Source organism: Pelodiscus sinensis, chromosome 25, assembly GCF_052426305.1.
Source record: "Pelodiscus sinensis isolate ZL-2025 chromosome 25, ASM5242630v1, whole genome shotgun sequence".
Lineage (NCBI taxonomy): Eukaryota > Metazoa > Chordata > Testudines > Trionychidae > Pelodiscus > Pelodiscus sinensis.
In genome coordinates, this window is record NC_143076.1 from 11,313,538 (window position 1) to 11,328,115 (window position 14,578).

Genomic DNA, 14,578 nt, shown 5'->3' on the forward strand with positions numbered 1-14,578 from the left:
GGTCTTAGCCTTTGTGCCTGGCCCCTGGACGCATGCTGCCCTCGTCCAAGCTTTGTTCTCTTCTGCGCCACTCACTGCGTTCACTTGACCTCCTTTCATTGTGAGCCTGGTTCCTATTCCAGGCTCCTTGGGCTCCCTTTAGTTTATCTTCCAGTGTGTGCCTGCAAATTAGAGCTAGTTAGCAAAGCACTGCATGGGGATTAGAGTTAATTATCACAGGAGAGGCGTGTCCCTGTGAAGAGCACTGAATTTGTAAGTCTGGCAATGCCGGCTGAAAAGGGATTTAAGGAAAACAAACCTGCAAGAGAAAGAACTAATCCCACTTTTAAAGAGGATTTCCCACCGCCGTACACTGTTGCTTCATAATTTCCCTCCTAGAAGGTTGAGAGGCAGCAGAAGTGACATGAAGCTCTAGCCATTAAATATGATTGTCTCCGAAGGGCTGACTCCTAAGTTAAGGGGGGGCAGGATGTTGGGCATTTGACTCCTTTCCCTCCACTCTGGGTTCTGACATCCTGGGCTCCCACGTCCTAGCACCATTCCAGTTTAGAAATGGCTCATTTAGGCAAAGTGCTGTTTAGTCTAAATCACTTTAAGGATGCCCACAAAGGGGCTTTGCAGTTAACTAAATTGCTTTAATTAAACCAGGGCACGTTTGCAAGTAGACAGGCCTTAAACTTCCGAAGGGTGTTTGCCTACTTTTGCTGGACACTGTCACACCCCCAGAGGCGACTGCATTGCCATGGTGGCAGGCAAAGTGATTCCTGCATGTGCTGCATTCCCCACAACATTTGAGATGAAAGACACTCAGTAAATATCTCTGCACAGTAAATGATCTTCCCTCCAACGTCCCGTCCCCCCAGTCCAGAATGCTGTCAAACTTGAGGAAAGTTCTAATTCTGCTTGAAACTTTTTGGCTCATGTTTTTATCTCTCATTGTCCCACTACAGGGCTTTTAAAATCACGGCACCTTTCTGAAGGTAGCTGCCACCCCCATTTTACAGAAGGGAAAACTGAGGCACAGAAGGGGGACGTGACTGGCCCAAGGCCACCCAGCAAGCCTGCAGCAGAGATGTGGAATAGACTCCCGAGGTCTCTTTACTCAAAATCCTTTCTCTAAGCCCTTAAGTCTGTTCTGACACCCTTAATTCTGCCAGGTCTGGAAATGCAACACACTGAGGATGCCTCTTAGGGCCATGTTTGGTATTGTGTCCCTTTGCATCAGTGGTGGTCAAACCAAGGTACCCCACCAAAGGCAGTATCTGGAGGCGTGGGTTGAATCATACTTCCAGGGACCACTGCATCTCTGTGGATAAAGAGGGGATCTCATTTTCCAGGACACTGAGTCTAATACCTCCATCCTAAAGGGGACAAGAAATCTTGCGAGGACCTTGCCTTTGCATGGACACTTTAAAAGAGCAGTGCACTGAGGGTCTGATGGCATCAGGAGACCTGGTTGGTTCTGGTCCCATGCTGGCAGTCAGCGAGAGTGTATGGAGACCCCCTTCTCTTGGCCAATTTCTATGCAGACCGGTAATAGAGGGGAAGGGAAGCAGAAGCCAAATGATCCCTCCATCCCCATTAAATGCTTTTCAATGTTCCCTAATAATACACCCCCCGGGATGCCCTGCACCACACACGCTGTTGCAATGCAGAACGGGCCTGCACTTGAGCCGCTAACGATTCCGCTCATGGGTTGAGAGGATGTGACATGGCGGAGGCTGGTCTAGGAGAAACTCAAGGCTGGAGGTGTGTCTCTATGCGCCTGGGGCTCTGGCCTGCAGGGCAGGATTAGCCTGAGCATTTCTGCCACACAGCTTGGGCTTGTCCGTGGAGCGCAGGGAAGTGTTAATAGTTTGAAAAATCTGTGACCCAGGGCTCAGCTTTGAGTGCAAGATGCTCCAGCAACAACTGACGCCCTGGTGATACCATAAGACCACACTGTTGAGTTAGTGTGTTGCTCTTCTGGACGATCTCAAAGCACTTTATTACCAAGAATTAAGCCATGTCAACGCCCTCTCTCTCTTGCACATGACAACACAGAGGCACGGCGGCACGATACGTCTTCCAATGCCAGCAACCCTGGGCAGAGACAGGAATAGAACAAAGGATCCCCGACTCCCAATTCCAGCTGGCTCAGACATCTCTTTGACCCCAACTTTCCCTAGGAGGCTAGCGATGCTGATGGGGCCACAGCAGGTCTAAACGGAGCACAAATCTTTTCCTTGGAGTGGGGGGAGATATTTTTCAAGCCTTTCATTTATTTTTTTGGAAGACCCTCTCCTCCCCCTGCCATCTCCATAAGAAAGCTGCTGCGCTCCAGAAGAAAGCCAGCTTTGTTGTTCTTCCTGCAGTGCTAAGCAATGTGGGGTGTCAGTTTCCGCTCTTGCTCCTTTTTTTTGAAGCCCAGCTTTCATCTCTGACACAGAATATTTATTTTTCCCTGTTTGGGAAAAAGCTGTAACCCCACCCCCCCATCCGTACCTCCCCCAAAACTGCCTGTTTTGAAGGGAAAAAGCTCAAGTCTGTCCTCTTCATTCCTTCCCTGGAAGGACGGTTGCTGAATAATTGCTACCAAGGGATAAAACACCTCTCCTTCTCAGCAGGCTTTCTGCCCCTTTCTTCTGCCCTGCTAACTCTTCTCCATTTCTTCTCCCACCCTCATTCCTCATCCACCCTCCTTCCTGTCCCCATTCAGTCCCAGTCCTTGCTCCCCATCCACATTCTCTGCCCTTTTTCCTTTCTCCTGACCCTAGCCCAAGCTTCATTCCCGTCCCGCAGTCCCCCAGGTTGGAGATCTCTGGGCTGGGTGCGTGAAGGGGCCCTAATTGGAACAGGCTGGCTTGGCTCCTGCTTCCTGTGTGGGAGGGAGAGGCCGGGCTTGTGAAAACAGTTCAGAAGTGCAGACAAATTTTGCCTGATCTTGCCTAAACAAACAGGGGCTCAGCTGGGGTATTTGCCCAGGCATTCCCATCCCCTCCCTCTCCCAGAGCAGGGCACTGAGGAAAGGCCAGGCTGTTCCAGGACACGTTGGGTGTCATGAGTGTGAGGCTCGGACTGTGGTGAGACATAGTTTCATATGGTCTCTGTGGGGGAGGGCATGGAGGGGTCCTTCCATTTTATTGCTAGCAGAAGCCTCTGAGCAGCATCATTCATGTCTGAAGGTCCAGAGTCCTTCCCTGCCCATATCCCTCTGCGCTGGTGTGTTGCAGTACTTGGGAGGCACTGCTCCACTGCATAAAGCTGTGATCATTTCAAGCAGTCTCCAAAGATAAATGGAGTCCTGGCATTACTGCTCCCTAGAGAAGGGCAACAGCAAAATAGTTTCTGGTGGCAGGCGTTGCAGAGGAGGAGGAAGAGAGCACAATGGAGGATGTGACCAGATTACATGGTTGGGCACCGGGGCGGCGGGTCCACAAGGCAAGGGAAGGCATAGCCTTCCCCGACCTCCAGCCCGGCCCTGCCCACACTCTGCCCCTAGAATGCCTTCTGCAGGCGCACTGGGGGCAGAGTGTGGCTCTCCCTGTGCTCTGGGGCCACACACCTTCCTCCCTCCCATACTCTGGGGCCACACCGCTGCACCTCCTTGTGGGAGGAGTGGCTTGGTGTCCCAGGCTGAAGGGGCGGGGCCTGGGCAGAAGGGACGGACCTATCTAGACCTGGACATTCTCTGGTGCATCTCAACGGATGGGGAGAGATCTAGGATCCCCCCATGTCTGTCTGAGAGGGGTGGAGATCCTAGATCTCTCCCCATCCATTGAGATGGGTGAACTTGTAAACTCTGCACCTGGCTGGGTAGTGGGCTCTGACCTCTGTCGAGATTCCTTCCACCCTGTTCCTCTGGGTGAATCTTGGCTTCTGGACACTTCAAGGAGGGACGGAGGAGGAAAAATCAAGCAACCGTGAATTAAATATAGCGCTGGCTGTCAGGTGCCAGGCTGAATTTGGGGAAGCATTTAGCAGACCAGCCATCTGGCAGGTTTGTTTTTTTCCTTTGTTTGTTTTTCGCCTTTGTTTGTGTTTTCCTGCTCCCCTGCCATGGCTCATTGGAAGCAAGTGTGAGGTGGGTGAATTGCTGGATCTCGATCTGGAGGCCTCTTCTCACAGGCGTGTTGCGTGCACGAGCCCACCTGCGCTTCTGCGAAAGGTCCCCAGAGGCGCTTTCCACAGTGCCAGGTCATATCAATGGTCCAGGCATGGTGTGCGCCAACCAGAGCCCGTGGGAACCCAGCTATTCTCGGTCACAAAGGCTAATGCTTTGCTTGTTCACCACTTGAAGCCATGGCTGGGTCAAGGCCTATGTGAAACCCACACTAAAGTGGCCTCAGCAGTCACTTTGGAGAGCCTGGCCTGAGCCCATCCCTGCTTTCAATGAATTTGGAGGGCCTCATATCCCTGTAGCAAGATCCAGTCCTCCCCGCCCCGCTTCCTAGCTGTGATCGACCTGCTCCCCATCCCTCATGAGGGGAACCAGCCAGGGGATGGATGGTTGAGCAGCAGGGATGTGTGGAGAGCTGTGGGGACAAAACCTGCATGACTCCCAGTTGGCTGCCGGGTGAAAGCAGGTAGCTGGAGAGAGAATCTTCCCATAAATAGTCGCGGGGAGGAAAGGGGGGGATCTGGCAGCCAGGGAAAGAGGGGAGCAGGACTTTATGAGAGCTGGGGTGATCCAAGGAGCCTCGGATGAGTAAATTCCTCATGACCATCCTAGGGCTAAAGTCCTCGGTCTGTTTTGGAGCACGCAGGGTGCTCGAGATGCTTTCTGCATATCATAGACCAGCGCTGCCGCTAGCTCGGGGGCTTTGTCCTTCAAGTTAGAGGGAATCCATTCTTTCCCTTCCACCTCAAATCTGTTCCTCGGGGCCCTCCCTAGCTGGCTTTTTCTCTCCTCGTGCGGTGAGTTGGATGCCTGTCTCAGTGCCCCGCCCCTTTCTACATCTCCCCTCTGTCACTGCCCACTGCCAAATTCCCCAGTTCCTGCCTCATGGCCAATGCTTTCTGGGGCGTCCCAAGAAGTGAGTCAGAAGCTGCGATCCCCTCTGTGCTCGGGGCTTCCCGGCCCCTCCTGCCTTCCTGCTGCCAGCCTTTTGCACCCTAAGCTCCTTGGGGCAGGGACCGGCTTTGTTGTCAAAGCAAGAGGAGCCACTGAGCCAAACCAAACAGCGTCTGCTGTGGGGCAGCCTGGTGTCATGAGCTTCCAGCCGCCGACCCCTCTGTTTGGCGTCAGGCGCCTGTGGAGCAGGGGCATTGCCCTGACCGAGGGAGCTCTCAGCCTTCTGCATGATAACCATGCAGCAGAATCCCAGGCATCTTGCTTGATTAGCCCGGGAGCGTTTGGGGCCTTGGAGCGGGGGCAGGGGGCATTTTGCTTTTACCTGGGACAACAGCGCGCAGGGTTCCTGACCTCTGCGTCCATCCATCAGAGAAAGGACAGGAGGGGCAGGCACGGGGCGGCCAGGTCAGCCAGCCCCACTCTGACCCACCGGACATCCATTTATGTGCAGGCTACTGTGTAAAGTAGCGGGGTCTGGGCAAGGACACACTGGTGCTTTTGATGGGAAAGCAAATGAGCTGCTAATGGGAGGTTTTCAAGGGCATTGACTCTGTGTGGAAGCTTGGGATAAAAATGATTCTGCTCCCCGCCCTACGCAGCCTAATTCTTAAAAAAAAAAAAAAGTTATTTATTTTGCTTAAGCAACCAGATGCTGGAGCCTGGGCATTCGGTGGTGGCACTTGCATTTTGAGGTCAAAAGCCCCAAAGTTTGTAAATTGGCAACCTCTTGTTTTTTTTAAAAAGGGGCTGTGAATAAATAGTTTATGAATGCAAAGCCAGTTCAGCATGTGCGTGTAGCTGGGAGGTGAACTCCAGGACACCCAGTCTCTCTGCTCATTCACTGCCTTCATCTTTCCAGCCCTTCCTTTGTCAAAAGTATTTAGGTGCCTAACACCCCTTGGCTTCCATGGGCACTGAAAAATCAGACCCTCTGTCTTTTTGTTTTGTGGGTGCACAGACCCCAGCCAAAGGGTCCCAGTGCATGACTGGGGTTTCTAGTGTTACTGTTATAAAGAATGGGCCATGCCCAACGGTCCCTCATCGGGTCGCTTAGGTGCAAATAATCGGTAATAATAAAGCTGCCTTTGGATTTTGATGGGCTCACATAATTGATGACATGACTAGAGCTGTTTGTCCCAGGCTCTCCAGGTGCTTTGGAAGCAGGACAAGTTTTTCCAGTGACTGGAGGTTTTGGGAGCCCATCCTGAGGCCCATGAAAGAGATTTGATTGGTAGAAGGGGTAGGCTTGGCCCATTTAAAGAGTTTGAGGCTTAGCTGGGTTCTCCCTCCCACATCCTTTGTCACCCTGGAAAACTTTGGCCTTGTGAATCAATCCCCAGACTTTCCCATGTGAGGTGCTTCAACCTGCCTTAGCCCCACTTTCCACACTGGGCAGCTAAGTCACAGAAGAAAATAGCCTGATTTTCAGAGCAACCACAATTCCCGTTGGCCTCTGGAAGTCAGGCCATAAGACCTACTGTCATGAGGATGCTGATCCTGCACCTTAGACATGAGGGAGAGTTTTGCCATTGATTTCAGCAGGAGCAGGATCCTGTGTATTTCACCAGCAGTACAGTAGCTACCGTGTTAGTTGTACTGTGGACAAGGAGCTGAACATGCTGCCTGACAGCTTCCTCTTTTATTAAATATATGTCCAAAGGACCTTGTGCAGGATCAGGGCCCACTGCGGTAGGCGCCCTACACACACATATCAAATGCATCTTTGCAATGTGCCCAAATTCCAGACATGCTTCACAAGCTGGCTGTTATAAATTATCTAGTTTCCTAGAGGCATCACAGCAGAGCTGGGTGGGAAGGAATGAAGGGTGGTCCATTATTTGCAGCACCTCTGCAAACAACACATGTTGGCCCAGCTCAGACAAAAACTTAGTAACAAGCCATTTTGTGAATCAGTGCGGGGATTAGAACTCCTAATCTCCTGACCTCCATGCAGGCCTCAGCTCGAGTCTGTTTTCTGTTGCGTTTAAATGATGCTGCAAATTCCAATAGAAGCTTAGGAGAAACAAATGTGTTTGACCTGTTTTAACGCCCCTGTCCTTAGATAATTCCTAAGTCCTGTTGTGTGTCTTGAGGACAGGGGAGGTATATAGAGGAACACATAATATTTAGCTCAGGTTTGGTCTTGGAAACCAAATTTAAGGTGGCAATGAAAATTGAACCAGCAGACTTTAGCCACATCTGTCCTTGCTATGGAAGTCCTTCTTGGTTCAGACCACTGGGTATCTGCTCCAAATCTACAACCGCGATATTGCACAGAAATTGTCGGGAGACAGAACTCTAGGGTCTGAATTTTCTGTTGCATACCCTGATGTAAATCATGAGTCACCACTCTGGGGTTGCATCTGTACCAGTAAGAGGAAAACCAAGCTGGCACTGCATTCAGGGGAAATACAGGGAAAAAAGACATTGATGGGTCTAATGTAAGTAGCTTAAAACCAAGGGATGATTTCGCAGGATTGGGACCTTCATGTATGAAGTACTAAAGAGTTTGTTTCACTCATAGCTACAGAGCCAATGGGAAAAATACAACAGAATGTGTTACAACACACTTTAGGTATGTCTACACTAGCTTGTTAATTCGAGCTAGGTAGGCAAATCAGGCAACCAGAGTTGCAAATGAAGCCTGGGATTTAAATATCCTGGGCTTTATTTGCATGTTCCCATCTTGCCGCCATTTTTAAATCCCCCTTAGTTCGAACGAACTGCCCACGGCTACACGCGGCAGTTTAAAGTTAATCCGAAAGAAGTCCTTAGTTTGGATTAAGTGTTACACCTCATTCCACAAGGAGCTGCCATTCCATTAATGAGCTAGTGTAGACATACCCTTTGAGTCTAATGTGACCTCTTCAACAACAAAACTAGTGCCATGTATTTTAAACAACACATTTGGAAATGTGAGGCTGTGTCTACATTGGCGCGATCTTGCGTCAAAGCAGCCGCTTTAGCGCAAAAACATGCTGCCTGTCTACACTGGCGAGGAGTTCTTGTGCAAGAACATTGATGTTCTAATGTGTGAAATCAGTGCTTCTTGCACAAGAACTATGATGCTCCCGCTCAGGAATAAGCCCTCTTGCGCAACTGTTCTTGCACAAGAGGCCAGTGTAGACAGACAACATGAATTTATTGCGCAAGAAAGCCTGATGGCTAAAATGGCCATCGGAGCTTTCTTGCGCAAGAGAGCATCTACACTGGCACGGATGCTCTTGCGCAAAAGCACATCTCTTGTGCAAAGGCACATGCCAGTGTAGACGCTCTCTTGCGCAAATATTTTAACGCAAGAACTCTTGCCTTAAAGAATATTTGCGCAAGATCATGCCAATGTAGACGTAGCCTAAGGGTTTGTACTTGTTCCAATGATCTAGTTCCATATGAAAAAATCCCTGATATATATTGCAACTTTTTGTTTTCCTTTCTTTAGCTTGAAAATGGGACTTTTTCCTCGAATGACCCGGGGCTATGAGCCAGGCTCTCAAATTTACCAAAATGACTTTGTGTGAAATGTTCATAGTGAAATCCTGTAAAACTGACTGCGGGTGGGGAATTGGACTCCTCCATATAAACAACTTTGCAGATGCTAATTTGCCTGTAATAAAATGGTGACAATGTCCACACTTTAACCATTGTGCACATCTGAATGTTCCCTCTCCTTCCCAGTAGCATTGCCTGAAGTGTTCTACTTTGTACATGTTCATGTGGGTGATTCAGTAGGAAACAAGGCTGGAGAAGTTTTCTTAGGTTAATCCTGACTCATGTTCCCATACAGAGAGAGCAAGCGATGAGCTGCTGCGTAGCCAGCCTGCTAAAGGGGAGGGGACAGTATATGCCTGTGTGGTCCCTGTAACTACAGAGTACAGAAACGGAATCATTAAAAAGTAACTGGATGATGAAGGGAATGGTGCATTGATCCATTTTCTCTCAGCATGATCTCAAAACAGGAGACGAATAGGAGAGAGATCTGGGATTCCTGCTCAATCTTTCAACTCTTCTCTAACAAGCCCAAGGAAATAACCAAATGCTGCGTTTGAATCTGTTAATTGTTTTCTAAGGTCCTGATTCTCCACTCTCAGCAATATGGCATGAGTGAGTGGAGAATCAAGCCTTGAATGTTGAATGGCGTAGGGATGGGGGGGAGATATGTAGCCGTTTAAAAGCTCTCTACGCATGGAAATCTGTAATTCACAATAGATGAGTGGCCGGATGACTGGTCAGAATGATTCACTGGGAAGGGAGTTAAAAAGCAAGAGCCAGATTTCATTTAGCCTCTCTGGCTCCTGGGTTTTTAGAGCTGGCTGCCTATCTTGCAGGCCATGACAAAAGGCAGAAGGTGCAAGGGTGGAGACAGGAGAAGTTTTGGTTGGTTTGCGATGGGGCTAGGGATGTAAAATCCTGGTTAAAAAGTTAACCAGTTAATCATGATCCCATGGGCGGGGGGCAGCTCCAGCCCAGCCAGGCCTGGCATGCCACACACTGTGGGCGGGGGCTGCTTCGGCCAGGCCAGGCCAGGCCAAACCTGCTGCATCGCCGGAACGGCTCCCCGCCAGTAAACCGGTTAAGCATGTTAACCCTTTACAACCCTAGTTTAGATCAAGCTGCATGTCTGAATGCAGGAATGGGACCTGAATTTTGCATCATTGCTCTGGCCCGTGCATCTGAATCTGTGAGTCATGGGCAGATCCAGTCGCTATGCAGGGCTGCAGGCCCAAAGGCAACGTTTCACCCCTCAACCTGCAATAGGAGTCATATGGAGTTCAGAGAGTTTCCCCATAAGCACAGGGTGGCAGGACTAGAGGGACCCTTTGAATTATGAGCCCTTTAACTAGTGTTCTTGTCCATTTCTGCATTCAAACCCTCCTGCATGTGTGATTAACACGATGCTTGTGAAGTGGATGAGTTTCTGCCTGCAGAGATAGGGTATGTCTACACTACCCCGCTAGTTCGAACTAGCGGGGTAATGTAGGCATACCGCACTTGCAAATGAAGCCCGGGATTTGAATTTCCCGGGCTTCATTTGCATAAGCGGGGAGCCGCCATTTTTAAATCCCCGCTGGTTCGAACCCCGTGCAGCGCGGCTACACGGGGCTCGAACTAGGTAGTTCGGACTAGGATTCCTATTCCGAACTACCGGTACACCTCGTTCCACAAGGAGTAACGGTAGTTCGGAATAGGAACCTAGTCCGAACTACCTAGTTCGAGCCCCGTGTAGCCGCGCTGCACGGGGTTCGAACCAGCGGGGATTTAAAAATGGCGGCTCCCCGCTTATGCAAATGAAGCCCGGGAAATTCAAATCCCGGGCTTCATTTGCAAGTGCGGTATGCATACATTACCCTCCTAGTTCGAACTAGGAGGGTAGTGTAGACATACCCATAGGGGGTTGAGCATGAGGCTACAGTAGGTGCAATTATATGATAATGTGGCCCCTTGATCTATTTCTGTTACCATACTTCTATGTTTAGTATTGAAGTCAGAGATGGGTGGCCAGCAGGCGGGGATGATCATGGAGCCTTTCACCGGGCAGGTCACCAGTTGAAATCCGGCCTGCTCTTTGAGGATTGGAGGTTGCTACCAGCTGATGACAGGCCTATGTGAAATAAGTTTCCAGCTTTCTCACAGTTCTTACTATCTGTATTCCAGACCCGCTTCTCCACAGCTGGCCCCCCATTGGTCAGTCTCTGCACAGGGTCCCAAGTCTGAATTGACATGAAGGCTGAACACCCCCTCTGCCCTTTGGATCAGGAATGGAGCTGGAATCTGGCTTTGCTGCTGGGCTGCTTCTGCTCTGTGGATGAATAGGGGTGTCAGGTCGGCAGAGTTCCCTGGCCCCTGGTTCAACACAGCACTTAGCACATGCTTCATTCCCCTGGAAGTCAGTGGGACTTCAGCACATGCCAGAAGTTAAGTGTGCTGCTGATGTGGGGCTGAAGTTCCCACACACATTTTGGCTGCACGACAGAGCTCACAGCAAAACCAACAAGGAGTCTGGTGGTACTTTAAAGATTAACACATTTATTAGGGTATCAGCCCAGTTGGGGGCTCCCTAGTGTAGCTGCTCTAAGCTAATGGGAGAGAGCTTTCCCAGCGATTAATCCATCCCCCACCCCACAAGCAGAGGCAGCTGCGTGGGTAGAGAAGCCCTCCTGCCAACATAGCTCTGTCCACAGCACCACTTAGACCCATATGGACATGACCTCAGTAGAACTGTCCGGAATTTATCTCTGTTCCCTGGCAAAATATATCAGCGAGAGCTAAACTTTCTAGTTTTAGGCAACCACATGCAGGAATTCATTAAAAAAAAAATCAGTGTTTTCAATGCAGATGGAATTGTTGGGGATGAAACCCTTCTATTGAAAACCCTTTTTGCAGTTAGAAAACAAAAACATTCAGAGGAGCTCTTGGGACTGCCACTGACCTTAAGCAAGTCACGTCGCCACTCTGTTCCTCAGTTTCCCCCTTTGTAAACTCTATCTGATGCAGCTCCATAAAGTGCTCTGAGACTTACAGTCCCTAAAGCAGGGTTAAGTGCTAGGAGATGATTATTTTATGATGACTTCCTTTTGCAGTAATATTATATTTCAGGAGTGTGTTTGAAAAGTAAGCACGTCAAGGGTCATATTTCTAATTGGGAGAACAGGGTTGTTGGTTTTTTTTAACAAATACACACACACACATATAATGTATTTATTGCAACCACCCTGAACAATCCAAGTGGTTCTTGCCATATCAACCTTCGCACAAGGATTGATGCCAAGGGCCAGAGTTTCTGGCCTGACCTCACTGGCTGTAGTGGGGGTGGCCATGCATTGCTCAATTACTGACTCAGCAATTACTTCACTGTATGGATTGTGCCTTATGTAACTCTGAGTTAATCTGGGATTTTCCAGCTCTTTGTTCGCCTCCTCCTTTGAATAGAGTTTCTGCTGGGCTTTCGTCACACCACGTCTTGTTATGAAGAGCCTTTTCCAGGATTCTCTGTGTTTTCCCCTCCTCCTCACTTTCTTTTTCCCTAAGATCTACAGTATGGAATCAAGCACTGGGCATGAGGCAAACCAATTTAGGGGAAGTAATACTCCTTTCCCTTTAGCTTTCACCTAATTATACAAACTTTTAGGGCACTTAGCTAAATACTTCAAACTATATTTTTCCCTTTTCCATGCTACCAGGATCCACAGGGGGCTTGTGAAGCTTAACTGATTGATGTCCATGAAGCGCTGTGTTTGTAAAATAGCCAGCAATGATAGCTCAGTCCTGGATGGCTCTTAGATTTTGTGGAGTGACGTTACGCTACATAAAACCCTGCAGATGAGACAGCTGGAGTGAGCGTGTCTGTATTTATCAGCTTAGAGATTCCCCTTTGCATTTACACCAGAGAGATTCTCTCTTGGCTACACAGTGTCACATTACAGAGCACCGTAAAGGCCCCAATCCAGCACAGCACTGAAGCACATGCCTTTTCTTTTAAGGATCTGAATAATCTGGTTATTTTATAGGACCCTTCGTGGGCATAAAAATGAGTATCACCTTAAGCGCTTTGCTGGATCAAGGCCTGAATGCATATCACAATGGAGGGCGTGTGAAATATGACAATGTCGAGCTGTTACAGTGCTTGGTCAAATTTTGCCAGAGTGTTAGGTTAAAATAAACTTTGAGAAAGCCCTACATTTTCATATAAATTAAGCTTATGTAAAACAAAAAGTGCTGTGGAGTTTTGCAACCCAAACATCGCAACCTTTGGGATAGTGCCTGTGAACCTGGAAGTGTAATTGACTAGGAACAAAAGTAAAATTGATTCTTCCTGCCTGGGAGCAATACAAAGCAGCAGCATCATTAAGCATTTGTGCTGACAGTGCATGAGAGTCTGAACAAGAGACATGGGTGGAGATACGAGCTGAGGAGCTTTCAAATGAATTACCAATATATTGGGACACAAATGCAGGGGAAGCCCCAGCAATTGTTTTTAACACCTTAATCGTACAAAGACTCTGGTGCATAGAAACTCCTATTGGTTTCTGTGAGGATGCTCCCAGTACATGAATAGGTCTTTACAGGACCAATGCTTAGATTAGATCCTACTCTGGCCAGTTCTGGGAACCTGCAGTTTCTGCTGACTTCCATGGCATGTGCTATGAATCAGGCCCTAAAGGAGTTGCCCAAAGCTGACCGACATCAATGGGAGACTGGGCATTGATTTCCACAGCTCCTTTTAAAATCACGTGCAGTGAACAATTTTAATAATGTTAAGGTGTAATTCTGGGGTAGATAATAGATTTGTAGTTTTCTGTTTACAAATATTAAGGTCTGACTTTCCCTGTCTTCATAATAATAACTCTCGCTTTTGCATAGCACTTTTCCTCAGCGGATCCCAAAGTACTTTGCAAAGCAGGTAGGCATCATTCCATGCTTTTATGCTGGTGTAACTCCTCAGCTGTGTCTACACTGCACCCCTTTTCCGGAAAAGGGATGCAGATGAGACAAGTCGGAATTGCAAATGAAGCGGGGATTTAAATTTTCCCTGCTTCATTTGTATAAACATGGCTGCCGCTTTTTTCCGGCTCGGGGCTTTGCCGGAAAAAAGTGCCAGTCTAGATGGGGATCTTTTGGAAAATAAAGCCTTTTCCGAAAGATCCCTTATTCCTGATTTTAAGAGGAATAAGGGACCTTTCAGAAAAGGCTTTATTTTCCGAAAGATCCCCGTCTAGACTGGCACTTTTTTCCAGCAAAGCCCCGAGCCGGAAAAAAGCGGCAGCCATGTTTATACAAATGAAGCGGGGAAAATTTAAATCCCCGCTTCATTTGCAATTCCGACTTGTCTCATCTGCATCCCTCTTCCGGAAAAGGGTGCAGTGTACACATGGCCCTCTGGTATCAGTGAAGCTATTCCTGATTCACACCAAGAAAACTGAAAAGAGAATCAGGTCCATTGGTTTTAACAAGGTGGCATTTGTTACCCATGAACATCCTTGAAACAGTGTCATGCCCTCAGGTTGACACAGTGAAAGCACCTCTTCCAGCCTGTGCATATTGCTGTGATAATTTGAGGGTGAACTTATGAGGCAGATGGGGAGAGGTTTCAGCTCATATTGTGTTGCTAGGCTCACTTATTTTTCTGATTCAGTTTTGGCGGTATAATTCCACCAGCTCCAAACACTCCAGTCTTCTGCCTTAGTGGGTCATGAGCTTTGGTGTCTGGTTTATTTGTTTTTTCCTCTGCTTCTTTCAGACATGGAATGTGCAGACGTACCTTTGCTAACCCCGAGCAGTAAAGAAATGATGTCCCAGGCCCTGAAGGCCACCTTCAGCGGTTTCACAAAAGAGCAACAGCGGCTGGGAATCCCTAAAGGTAGGGCACGTAATGCCTAATGGGCAGAGCCCTGTGCTACAGGCAGAACGGTCATACACCAGAGGCATTTCTTCATCTGAAATATCCCCTTCTCCAAACTTCCGTCTCCTTTCCATTCCGTCTCTGCTGCCATCACGGTGATCCCTGGCTTCTTCCTCCATTTCTTGGTG

General features: G+C 48.7%; 1 protein-coding gene across 4 annotated transcripts in view; it reads left to right on the top strand.

Moving 5' to 3' along the window:
• The window catches only part of ETS1 (ETS proto-oncogene 1, transcription factor), a 132,970-nt gene that overhangs the window by 80,566 nt on the left and 37,826 nt on the right, over positions 1-14,578 (top strand). For all 4 annotated transcript variants that reach the window (XM_006111157.5, XM_089773345.1, XM_006111158.5 and 1 more), the window contains one exon: positions 14,289-14,408. In XM_006111157.5, coding sequence (XP_006111219.1) covers positions 14,289-14,408 — 120 coding nt within the window. The remainder of the gene's footprint in view (positions 1-14,288; positions 14,409-14,578) is intronic.